The sequence below is a fragment of the Saccostrea echinata genome, unplaced genomic scaffold, assembly GCF_033153115.1.
Source record: "Saccostrea echinata isolate AGI-Se365-2 ecotype Australia unplaced genomic scaffold, CSIRO_AGI_Sech_v1 ptg000010l, whole genome shotgun sequence".
In the NCBI taxonomy this organism is placed as follows: Eukaryota; Metazoa; Mollusca; class Bivalvia; order Ostreida; family Ostreidae; genus Saccostrea; species Saccostrea echinata.
This window is the reverse complement of record NW_026889759.1, coordinates 4,351,474-4,364,590: the sequence shown is the minus strand read 5'-3', so window position 1 is coordinate 4,364,590 and position 13,117 is coordinate 4,351,474. Positions and strand designations below refer to the sequence as shown.

Genomic DNA, 13,117 nt, shown 5'->3' with positions numbered 1-13,117 from the left:
TAAATTAAGACTTGTTTATTGATTACAACGTCTTGGACTCCAATTTCTCTTTCCAACACAACATATGTCTTTTTTTCTTTGCAAACAAAACAAAAACTCAAACTCTTTATTCTTCAGAGTTCATGTATATTTGAAAAGGCTCTAAATGACTAAATAGCATTAATCCTGCTCCATGGAAATTAGTTCTTCCCTGGGATATTCTGGGAAATCGTTAGGATCAATTTCCTTAATTTGAAAGAAATGGCCACACCAGCACCTTTTGGGCTCACCCTTGTATAACCAGAAGTACTGCATTTGGGCAGTGTCTTCATCACCTGTAGAACAGAATCATTTGTTATTTTCAAAATCATACAAAAAAGGTTGAATATTGTTCAAATTCCTACACATATCAACATTACTGAGTAAAAATTTTCCAAATCAATGCAATACTGCATAAATTACAATTAAAATAATATTATAATTTGGTCTGATTATGCATCATTGTTATGAAATGTTTAAATATTTTATTTCATTAATGATGAAATGTCTAATTTATAGTAAAAAGTTACCAAAATATCAGCTAATTAACCTACAGATTAAATTTGGACAGTTCAGAACATGTGCACCTGATGTATAAATGCATCCATATGTCAGGTGCCTGTGGTTCACATTGTTCTAAGAACCTATTCTCATGTATCAAAACCCATAATTACAAAGGTTTTCATATTTAAAAACTTAACTGTAAACTCAGTTTGGACAGTTTGTGTCTTTCTGTTCAGTGAATACTTGAAGTCTTAGGAATTATCCGTCAGTATGTGCATTGATTATACGCAAGTCTGCACAGTGTACATAAAGGCAACTTTAAATTATAGAATATGCTGAACATTTTGTACCTACAAGCTTATTCCCTGTATATCTGTACATCACCACAGTTTGTTTCTCTATTTAAGTATAAAAGTTTCTATATAATCAGGTATTTTGTTTATATACGGTTTGTAGTTTGAATCTTGAGGTACATGTATGTCACTCCTCAGCTTTTGAGAAAAGTTTGGTCAGAACCTCCAACTTCAAAATAATTGATTACAACTTAATTTTTATGACATATTTGAATTAAATGCAAATCATGCAATATTCAATTTAAAAAAACTGCTCACAAATTCATAAGAAACAAGATTTATGGGGGACTGTTTCTTGTGGTGGAAGGATATTAAGAAGAAAATTCTTCAAATCTACACATTTTTTTTATTTAATATCACTGTGACAGACTTTGCGGGGGTAAAAAAGAAAGATACATGTATAAGATAAAATTCACATTTATTTTGGCCTGAAAATCACATATTTTGACCAATATCTCAAAATTTACATCACTGGTCCCTACTTTTTCTTTCATTATTTTAAAATACATGATACTTTCAACTGATAAGCACTAAAATCATAAAAAGCCTTATACATATATCTAAATATTTTATTGTCTATTTAGATTTTTAATATCCCCCAAATATGATATTTATTAGTGTAAAAATTTCACAAAATAATTTATGTGCATTAATTTCAATAATAAATATTATTCAAACTATTTTACACAAAATAAGATTATATTTATTGCCATGATTGCATTTGGTAAAATATGATAAAGGTTAAAGTGATTAAACTAAATTACTTAAGTTATAATTAAAGTGCAAGAAGGTCAACTTAATTGTATTGTACCGTTGCTCAGCAATATGCTCACTGACTCCCAATTTTCTTCACAATTCATGCTATATGAATAGTTATCTAAAATATACTTCTCAAAAATTCTTTGATATGTATTATGTCATGAGTGACATACCTTACAAGTCTGTACAGTACATGTACATATATGTAGGTCTGTACAGTGTATCTATATGTGTGTACAGTCTATACTTTCTGTACTAGTATGTCTGTAGTGTGTATCTCTCAAGTGTACAGTGAGTATTTTCAGTATTGCATTCACCTATAAGTCTGTACAGTTTGATATTAAGCTAGAGTGATAGAACCATACACTGAAACATGTACTTACATATACACCCTACAAGACGTCTGTCAAACACTGATGGTACAATATGTGGGTTTGCTTTTGTTCCAAATCCTGGCTGTTTAATGTATGTTTTATTTTCAAATGGGTCCTGTAAAAAAAAAAAGAAAAAACTCAATAAAATCTTCTAAAACACAGCAAGTATTTATTTTGTTCAGTATAGTAGAACGTCAGAAGAAGACAGAGCTTGCATGTTATATTAATTAATTAATTAATTGCTTCTTGAATAAAACAGATGAAGAAATAAACCAAATAAATGTCTCTGTAAAACTTCTTAATTCCACAGACTACATTAGCTATACTTTTAGATAAACATTTAAGAATTCAATCAAGTTTTAATGATATTGGTGATTATAGAACTTTTGACCTCTAAGCATTACCCAGTAAACCTGATTTTTTTTTTTTAAATTTTTGAATTTGATACTAGCATAGTGTTACACTGAGAGGCAGAGGGGTTGAATCAGATTCAAATGCCTAATGAGAAAACCAGTTTCCAAAGATGAAAATCATAAAAGAAATGTTCAATTGACTAAGGAAATCAAACAAAAGTATAAAAATCAAAAATATTTCTTTTCCTCAGCCATGTTATGTGTGCATGTTTTTTCTTACCAAACTTAAGAGATCAAATACTAGTATATTGAACTATATTTCTTCTTGTTGTATGAGCAATGAAGTAATCAAATATGAATTCAAGCTATTTGATAACATTTTTATATTAATCTGACAATGCATATCCTTAACACTTGATAATTTTTTTTTTATTAAATTTTTCATACATGTTCTACAACAGAAGATTGTTCAGGCTGTGTTCTACAATACATAGCCTGAACAATCTTGAATCTTTGCATACATGTGCATGTTTGCATTTTATATACCAGTATATTGACAATTTGTTGTCTTCACAGTCTTGTACATGTAGTGCCGAAAAGAACATTGAAAAGAATAGTTTTTAATGGTTTTTTTTTTTTCTGATTGGTACTTGGTTCAGACCAGCATTTGATTGCCATCTATAGACAAAGCTTTAATGCATGGTATTACATACCGGTAAGTACTGGTAATTTTATCTAAATCAGGGTTCCACTAAACCAATAAACCAAATAGCTTTTGATTAACATAAAGCTCTTGGATCATTAATTGCACTAGCAGTAGAGGAAACGTTCACTACTCTTATCAATGTACACAATGTCCTTGTCACAAAACAGGAAAATGTAACTTTACTTTGGTTCTAACATTAAGTAAGACCATCTTTAACAAATTGTCTGTTTGCCTTTGCCCTTTCCCCACTGACTGACTAAAAATGGCCCGACTGAAAACTTTTTAAAAACCTCCAGGAAATGATTATGTTTGTGTTAATCATTCCACAATTTTCTCATCCAGTTAGAAGTATTTAATTATATAGTTGCAAATACTTTATCATTATCATGCTAATCTATACAAGCCCATATTAATAAAAATCCCCCTTCTTAACAACACAATTTTTCTTATTCTGAGTCTAATTATTTTTTTCTTGAAAAAATAATTGCCGTCAAACACACACTTACAACAATACCTCCAATAAAAATTTCTTCCTACCTTTCCTTCCATCTCACACAAAATTTCAAATCGTTCTAGTCCAACAGCATGTCCTCCCCAGTCTGGAACCTGACCCTCAATTTCTAAAAATATGATTCAAGATTGCAATTATTATCATCATAATACATGCATCCTTGTTTAATAATTCCCCTATCACTTTTTTCAATGATAGATGACATGTTTGAATATTAATTTCTAAATTTGACCAGCATGAATACATGCATCTTTGTAAAAACACATTATTGACAGAAGGGAATTTTAAATAGTTATTAACATGATGGATTGACAAATGAAATTAGCAAAATTTGCAAAGTGTGGACTGTGGATTGGACTACTAGCTGATCCATTTAATTACCATTTTCATTTAAAAGTTATTAAAGAAAAAAAAACAAGATTATGCCATAGTTTATTTAATTCTAAGATACAAACAAAAAGGAATTGTCAACATTATCAATAAAAAGTCTGTGCATTTGATCTAAAAACCATTTGACATTTTGTTTATCTTTAATATTTCCATTAAAAGATGTAATATTAATTGAAAGAAAATCAGGGGAAAATCTGGAATATACTAAAACATTTTTAATAATAAATATTACAAATATTAATATAAAAAAAATGAATAAATAAATAGAAACAAATCAGAAATTTTAATTCTTATACACTTCGACATTTGTCTCCTTTAATGTTTAGTTTTGAAGGACATTTAAGCAACACAACAACAACTTCTGTTCTAAGCGCGTTTTCTTCTGATCACAGTGTTTAAATATTAACAATATGGGTATTACAAATGAGCATGTTTAATTCATGACAATAAATATAAAACTTCGTCGTTTTCCGGCATATTTCGATAATTCTTTAAAAGTCAGAGGAAATTCGAAAAATAGTAATCTTCGAGAATATGCACTAGCAACCTCGCCGATTACCTTCAGAGTATAATTATTGTCAAGATTTTGAGCTGTTATTGAGATAACATACATCTTATTATTATAAATGATAATAAAATAATTATTTTTCATAATTGTTATGGAATACGTGACAAGGATTAAATATAAATTTTCTTATCCCAACTCTATGTCACCTCTATTTCCTTTAAAATGGTCCGTGAGAGAGCCTCCAAGATTAATGGCTTTCGCCGTAACCGGCGCACTCGTATGTAGCAGTCGCTTTGAGTCCCTCACACTCCTCAGAAGAGTCCTACACAAGGACGAGGCCATTTTTGCAAAGAGAGTGCGATCAAGGTCAAGAACTTCGCGCCGAAGTCTCGCTCTCGGGAGAGGTCAAATGAACTGAGTAACCGGTTCTTTAAATTATTCGGATTTGATTCCCATCCTCAAAAACCAAAAATTACTAAAATTTAATGATTTATATACATGAAATGCATGATATAAGATGTAAAGAAGAAAAAAATCATTTAATGGTATCATATAATCAACTAATCAACCTTTTGATACTGGAAAATAACTTAATTATAATTCTTGAGATCAAAATGTACATTTTTATGTCAGTTAATAACTCAAAAATATTAAATGATGCTTCATAATTGCAATGTGAAATAATGAACAGAAAGTCATCATTTACATGTATACATATATAGAATTCCACCAACTGAAACAAAATTGTCAATGTAAAAAGTTTTTCTTATTAGCCTGATTTAATTAAGGTTGATCAAAAATGTTAAACATGTCTGATCATAAAATTATAACTTTTTTCATTTTTTTTTAAGTTTGAGAGAGAGAGAGAGAGAAAGAGAGAGAGAGTGAAGCATGCAGAAACTTTTCAAAAAGGTACAGGCTCTTGATGCCATATATTTCTCCATTAATTCACACACACATATATAATATTATCATATACATGCATGTATTACATTAAATGTGTTTTTTTTTTGGTCTTATCCTGATCTGCTGATGAAGATGCAACTGTTTTGTACCCTGAGCAATGAGCTCACAAAATGATAACCCTGCTCCATTATGAGTATAATGGCAAAGTCCATGTTTTGTTATCAGAAGGCCCAATAATGTGACTGATATCAAACGTACATTAAATAGGAGATGCACAATGGAATTATATAAGTAGTGAAGATTCTGGGAAAGTCTCCCCAATAAATTTTATTCAGTGGTATAGGAGGAGTTGCGGATTTTATTCAGTGGTATAGGAGGAGTTGCGGATTTTATTCAGTGGTATAGGAGGAGTTGCGGATAATTATAAGAGCTTAAGATGGTCACACTATGGAAAGAATTAATGGTAGTTTCTCTGTTTTGCTGTGGGAAATCTCCAATTATGTATCTGATCAAAATGTACAAGGCACAATAGGACTGTGTAATAAAGATTCGGTGAAAGTCTCATTCAGCTTTATTCAGTGATATAGGAGAAGTTGTGGATAAGAGATGGGTATCCCCAGTATATATTATAGAAAGAATGGCAGTACATGTATACATTGTTTTGCTATGAGAAACCTGAAATGACTCTGTCTGATCAATCCATAAAATAAGAGGTGCACAATGTAATAAAGATTCTGTGAAATTCTCATAATCGATTATTTGAAGAGAAACACACTTCTTCTTTTTTAATTCAAAGTTTATTAGATCGTGACGTTACACAAGTAAAGTCTTCTTCGATATAATAAATCACCTATTTACTGAATATTCGAACAATAGCAAGTTTATTGTCCCCCTCGATAGGAACATATAAAATTTTATTCAGTGATAATAATTAGGAGGAATTGCAGCCAAGAGACCAGCTACCCCCAGTATTATAGAAAGAATGCCACTGTCCATATTTGCTAAGGGAAACCCCAAATATGTGTCTCATCAAAATGTAAAATAGGGGTGACTTAGTGGCATTATGTAAAAAATATTCTGTGAAAGTCTCAGAAAATTTTATTCAGTGATAATTAGGAGGAGTTGCAGATAAGAGATAGGTACCTCCAAGTGTAAGGGACGTACGGACAACACCATCACTAAATACCCCGTTTTTCAAGCAGGGAGTATAATGACCTGTATGATACATTAACAACAAAAGTAAACATAACAGTGAATGGAAGGAAACAATTGTCACTGCAACAAAACTTGGGTAAACTAGGGGTACTTTGATCAATGAGCTCACAAAATTATTCTTTTTTGATAAAAAAAAACATAGGTAATCGAGATTACGAAGCTCACCTCGACGAATGTTATCTATAAGTAAGGCAAATTTCAGATATTTTTTTTTCTAGTTAGGGTACATCCCAAGATCAATATCCATGCAAGTTTGGTTTAAGTAGGACTTGTAGTTACTTGGAAATAGACCTGCTCAAAAAACTTTTTAACCTGTTTAGTAATCAAAAAATTGTGGTCAGTTCCAACATCCAAAACAAGTCTGGACATTTTCATCCTTAGATGCACCATCTATGCAAGTTTAATCATAACAGGCCATAATATTATATGGCTTCTCTAAAAAAAAATTACCCTGGTCACTCATCTGTAAAATGTAAGTCAGATTCAGAATCCAAAGCAAGTCTGGAAGTGTCCATTCCTATATACATCATCCATGCTAATTTGGTTAAAATATGGCTAAAATTCACTGATGTGGAAAATCTAGGTCAGATCCAGCACCCGATGCAGGTTGGTTAGTGTACATCCCTAGATGCATCATCCATGAAAGTTTGGTCCAGGTAGGGCTTATAGTTACTTGGGAATGGGACTGCTCCAAAATCTAAACCTGTTCCCACATGTGGAAAATCTAGCTCAGATCCAGCATATGAAGCAAGTGTGGTAGTGTCCACCCCTGGATGCATTACCCATGCAAGTTTGATCAAGGTAAGGCTTATAGTTACCTGGGAACCGACCTGCTCCAAAAACTTTAACCTGGTCACTCATCTGGAAAATCTAGGTCAGATCCAGCATCCAAAGCAAGTGTAGTAGTGTCCATCCCTAGATGCATCATACATGCAAGTTTGGTCCAGGTAGGGCTTATAGTTACTTGGGAATGGACCTGCTCCAAAAACCTTAAACCTGGTCACACACCTGGAAAATCTAGGTCAGATCCAGCATCCGAAGCAAGTGTGGTAGTCTCCATCCCTAGATGCATTACCCATGCAAGTTTAGTCCAGGTAGGGCTTATAGTTACTTGGGAATGGACCTGCTCCAAAAACTTTAACCTGGTCACTCATCTGGAAAATCTAGGACAGATCCAGCATCCGAAGCAAGTCTGGTAGTTTCCATCCCTAGATGCATCATACATGCAAGTTTGGTCCAGGTAGGGCTTATAGTTACTTGGGAATGGACCTGCTCCAAAAACCTTAAACCTGGTCACACACCTGGAAAATCTAGGTCAGATCCAGCATCGAAGCAAGTGTGGTAGTCTCCATCCCTAGATGCATTACCCATGCAAGTTTAGTCCAGGTAGGGCTTATAGTTACTTGGGAATGGACCTGCTCCAAAAACTTTAACCTGTTCACTCATCTGGAAAGTCTAGGACAGATCCAGCATCCGAAGCAAGTCTGGTAGTTTCCATCCCTAGATGCATCATACATGCAAGTTTGGTCCAGGTAGGGCTTATAGTTACTTGGGAATGGGACTTGTTCCTAAAACTTTAACCGGGACGCCGACACCGGGGGTATAGCATAAGCTCATCTTGACTTCATCAAGGTGGACTAATAAAAATGATAGATCAAACACCTTCTGTTTTTTAATGGAAAACATCTGCATTATATTGAAGTGAGTTCATTCTTGGTTTCCAAATTGATCCATTTTTTCTTTTGTCCTTGAATGAGGAACCAACTCAGATAAACACCTACAAAGAAACACCTGAAATGCTCCCAACTCTTTGAATGAATTCTCAATGTGTATATCTAAAATAACAATAGTAATTTTAATAATATATTACAACTGGTATTTTAAAATAAAAGACTAGAACAAGATAATAACTTCCTTTTACTGTTTTTTTTTAATAGGCAACATCATGTACAACTACCAAAAGAGCATTCTTCATAGGACTTTAAAACAAAATTCTTGGCTTGGAATAAAATGAAATCATCACATTGATAATCTCCCATGATTTCCCTACATCTTTAAAGAATAGAGAGAAATGGATAATTTCATGGTATATAATATTGTTTGATGTTATCATTTATCAAATCACACTATGTTTAGTCTTTTATGATTTTCAAAGAAGACAAAATCCATGTCTTGAGAGAGAGAGAGAGAGAGAGAAAGAGGGAGAGAGATTTGCAATGGAATAGGAAAAAAAAGTGATAAATATTCTAAAGCAGGTTGTAGGTGATATGTTTATTTTTGAATTCCAAAAATCTTATCACCTTGTATACCAATCAAAACAGACAAAAATGTTGTTTCTCAGGTTTTACACTGTATACAGCTTAATTTGCTTATTTTGGTAACAAGTTGTCAAGAAAACATTCATTTAACATCAGTTTTGAATTTAAAGCTATTTTGTATTTAAATCACAATTTCCTGATCCTTCCATTGAGATTTCTAGTTTTTATTTCATAGCACAATGTACATGTATTATCCTTTAAACACTGGAAAAATATTTTGATCACTCTTGCATTTGCATTGTTTGCAGAAATACAAGTAAATCAAGATAATATTTCACACCACCTGTTAAGTTATGCACCCAGAAACTCATTAAAATCTGGAACTTTACACACATCTAAAAAGGAGCAGAGAATTTTTAAGTTTTTATTCTTTTTAAAAAACAGGTACAAGTTTGAACATAAACAATGATAAATAAATTGTGTAATTTTGCACATTTATATTTACAGTTGAAAACAATTCTAAGGTCATTTGGGATCTCCAAATGCATCAACTTCTTCCAACCTGAAGAATATTCCACATAAACATCTTTGTGGTTCCCCTTTATGTAGCCACATATATTCTAAAGTGTTCGAGTCTTCATCACCTAAAATAAAAGTTCACATCAATTACAATGAATTCTTTGACCATGCTCCTGCAACCTGCAGGTATCGAATTTGAATATGTTTATTCACCAATCAAGGGCCCTCAAGGGGCATGTACAATTAAAAACAATATAATCATGATTATATCATTGACTTAAGTATTGTAACAATGTTAAACTTTAGAAAACAACATGAAGCATCTGTTCAAGCTCTTATTGTTAGGAGAAACCTTTAAACTTAAAAAAACAATATACAGTCAAACCTTGTTATCTCAAACTCTAAGGGACTGAGAAAATACTTTGAGATAATGGTATTTTATCATTCATTTTTCCATGTATTAGAGTTGAATGCAGGGTAAAGGGGAGGGGGCATATAATTAAAACTATGTGTAAATTTTTACCAAAATTGTTATTATAAGTACATGTATTTTTTTTTAAATTATGCAAGAGTTTGCTTGCTTGATGTCCAGGGAGGGAGCATTTTTCTATATATTGCACACATATTACATATATGTACAATGACCAACTTAACCCCCCCCCCCCCATCTTGGTGCCTGAACCCTATTATAGGAAATCATATATGTAACGATTCTTGTAGGTGGACACTGATTCATTTTTATTATTTTACATAAAAACCAGTTGTTTGATGTCAGGAAAAATTTCCATGAAACTTATGCCTTTTGAAAATTTTCAATAATGCATTTCCCTTTCATGACCAACCTAGCCTTTCTCTGGATGTCAAATTCAGACCCCATAAGTCATAAATTTCAAATTTTTGGTGAAGGGCTATTATCCCTTCTTGCATAGGTTGCTTGTTGGATGTCAGGAAGAATTTCTATGAAGTAATACAGATTTAAACATGTATAGGACTAACTTATGCCCACCCTGGAGTTTGTATCCAGAATGCATGCAGCATAAATTTCACAGTTTTTTGAAGGCTATTTCTCATTATAATCTCACAAAAAGTTTTCATGCTTGATGTTCATCTGAATAAGATTTTTGAAGACTAAATTAATTCAGATGATTTTGGTCACATCTCTCAGGCCCCATTTCCTTAAACTTTAACCTGGGGATATAGCATAAGTTCATTTCCACTTCATCAAGGTGAACTAAATATTGAAATAAACACACATATGTTTAAAGAAGGGTCTTTTAAAGTTCAAAAATTTACAATCAATGAACTCTACAGGAAGGACAAGGGAGCAATAGGTCAAGTGAATGACATGTTCCAGTAATTTAGTCATTATAACCCTGAATAATATTCAAAGGTTAAGTTCCCCCATATATTACAAATTCTACCTTTTTTTCATCCTAAACCAACAATTAATTTCCTACTGGGTATTGTTCTTTATTTATAAAGCTTTGCACTTCATTCAACAAAATACTGGCCACCAGCCCACCACCATTGACAGCTTTGTGATATTTAAAGAGAGAGCAGGACATATTTTAGAACCAAGATACAAAACCTAAGAACAACAATTTTTGCAGGAAGCATCCTCAGGCAGTGTAGATTCAAATTTTCTTAAAATCATTGCCCCAGGGGTAGGGTGGGGCCACAATAGGCAATCAAAGTTTTACATGGGAATACCATATATGAGAAGAGATCTTTAAAAATCTTCTTCTCAAGAACTGCAAAGCCATGATTAGTCATATTTATGTGGAAACATCCTGAGAAAGTGTAGATTTAATTTTTTCAAATGATGACCTGGGGTAAATTATCTTCTCTACATCCTTTGCTTTCTTTGTGTTGGATATGGACAATTTCAAATACATGATAGATAGACAACCAAATCTGTAACAATGGCAATTTGTGTACCTATCAATTTTCTCCACATATTCAGTTAATAAAAATATACACAATATATTATTTTATGGTAGGTATTACATATATTTCTTTTTTTTAATACTGAAAATATTGATAAAATTGATAGGTTCACTGACTCCTATGCTTTTAAATAGACCTTGTCTTCAATAATTATTTTTGTTTACAACTTTGAATGATATACCATAATAACTTACAAAGACAAGCAATAAGCCTTTTTTCCTTGGTTGATGGTATCACATAAGGGTTTTCATGCTGCCCATATTGAGGCGTCATGTGTATCACTCCTGTTGAAAATACATCCTACAAGAAAACAAGCATGAAAATGTTAACATAGTGATACAGACCAAATTACTCTTGACTTTCATCTGAACTATCCAAGTTTAAATCTAGTTGCCCAAATAACTATAGCAAGTAGAATTTTCCTTTTGTTAAAGGCCAAGATTTTTTTTTTTTACCAAATGATAGATCTAAGGTATAGGTGCGAGTAATCTGTACAGGTGTGATCGTCTTAAAATGTCTTCAGGCCCTGAAGTATGTTCTTAGACACATTCTTTCTTCTTACATTTCTGATGTATTTATGTATGTGAGAATTTTGTTCAACATAACTTTAAAATGTGACTATGAAATGTAACCAGAGTTATGTACAAATGCAACTTGTCTACTTTAGTATATGCGAGTATGGGGTATGAAAGAGTTTGTGTGAATGTCATTGTGGTATGTTATTTATAGACACTGAACAGACAGTCACATGACTTTACATACTATTCACTAAATTCCCGCTTTCTTTTACTTACAACCCACACTCCTAGCCTAGCCATTCAACTGGATAGATGTCACTAAAAACAGAGAGCAATATTTGTTAATGTGCTTGTGCATGTCCCAGTAAGAATTTAAGACAATACATTCATGGAACTATAAAGTCTAGTCTGTTATAACTGTCTGTATGTTCATCTATATTGTCTGTGTTTTGTGTCATTTATATGTTGTGTGTCATTATAATATTTCAGGTTTTTCTTTATTCAACATCTTCATTAAACTTATCTGAAACCTGAACCAGTCTTTGATGTTTTCTACCACTGGCTAAAAAAGTATATGAAGAAAATAAAAAATGCAATCCAAATATGCTGGGAGTCAAGAATCCAGAGTAAGGGATTTACAGCCTGCCTGTTCTTAGTTGTAGATTGCTGTCAGGAATAAATATGGAGTGTAGATTGCTGTCAGGAATATGGAGTGTCTACCCCTATAATCATAACATTTACCTTTGTTTCTTCAGCTGTTAGCATTTCGTACTGCTCTAAACCTAAGGCAAACCCAGTAAACTCTGGAATGGGGCCATGAACATCTGCAAGAACATTGTCTTTTAATCTTAGATCACAAGTTCACATTGATGGTAAAATAAGCCTATCTGTGATATGACATTGTTTTAAAATTGTTCTACAATGTATGATACATATCTCGTTTTCCTATCGTCCGAATTACTTTAGTTCGAAAAACATCAAGTGCAAGAAATAACAAAATTAATCAGTCATATTTGTGTTACTTGATATTGTGAGTACATGTACCTGCATTTGCACGGTAAACGCTGTCGATTTCAGCAGGTGCTTGGTCTCCTTGAGATGTAGAAATGGGCGTATCTTTCTGATTTTCTGACTTATCCACTGGCTTCGTTTCTGTTGTCTGTGACAGTGTATGAGCGTATACTGTGGGAACTCTAGATGCGTTTACAATCGTCTTTCTCAGAAAACGACACAAGGTTGTAGCCATGTTGTTACTTAACAATCAATCATAATGAAAAA

At 32.6% G+C, this 13,117-nt stretch overlaps 2 protein-coding genes across 2 annotated transcripts; both read right to left on the bottom strand.

The window, feature by feature from the left end:
* LOC133184609 (cytochrome c oxidase subunit 5B, mitochondrial-like) lies at positions 1-4,864 on the bottom strand. The gene is made up of 4 exons (XM_061319696.1): positions 4,683-4,864; positions 3,605-3,687; positions 2,018-2,123; positions 1-314 (listed from the first exon to the last, which is right to left on the bottom strand). Exons 1-4 carry the CDS (start codon positions 4,816-4,818, stop codon positions 160-162), a joined length of 480 nt encoding a protein of 159 aa, XP_061175680.1. The 5' UTR covers positions 4,819-4,864; the 3' UTR covers positions 1-159.
* Positions 4,865-9,265: 4,401 nt separating this feature from the next.
* Positions 9,266-13,117, bottom strand: LOC133184608 (cytochrome c oxidase subunit 5B, mitochondrial-like). Its single transcript, XM_061319695.1, has 4 exons — positions 12,884-13,117; positions 12,581-12,663; positions 11,516-11,621; positions 9,266-9,499 (listed from the first exon to the last, which is right to left on the bottom strand). Exons 1-4 carry the CDS (start codon positions 13,083-13,085, stop codon positions 9,381-9,383), a joined length of 510 nt encoding a protein of 169 aa, XP_061175679.1. The 5' UTR covers positions 13,086-13,117; the 3' UTR covers positions 9,266-9,380.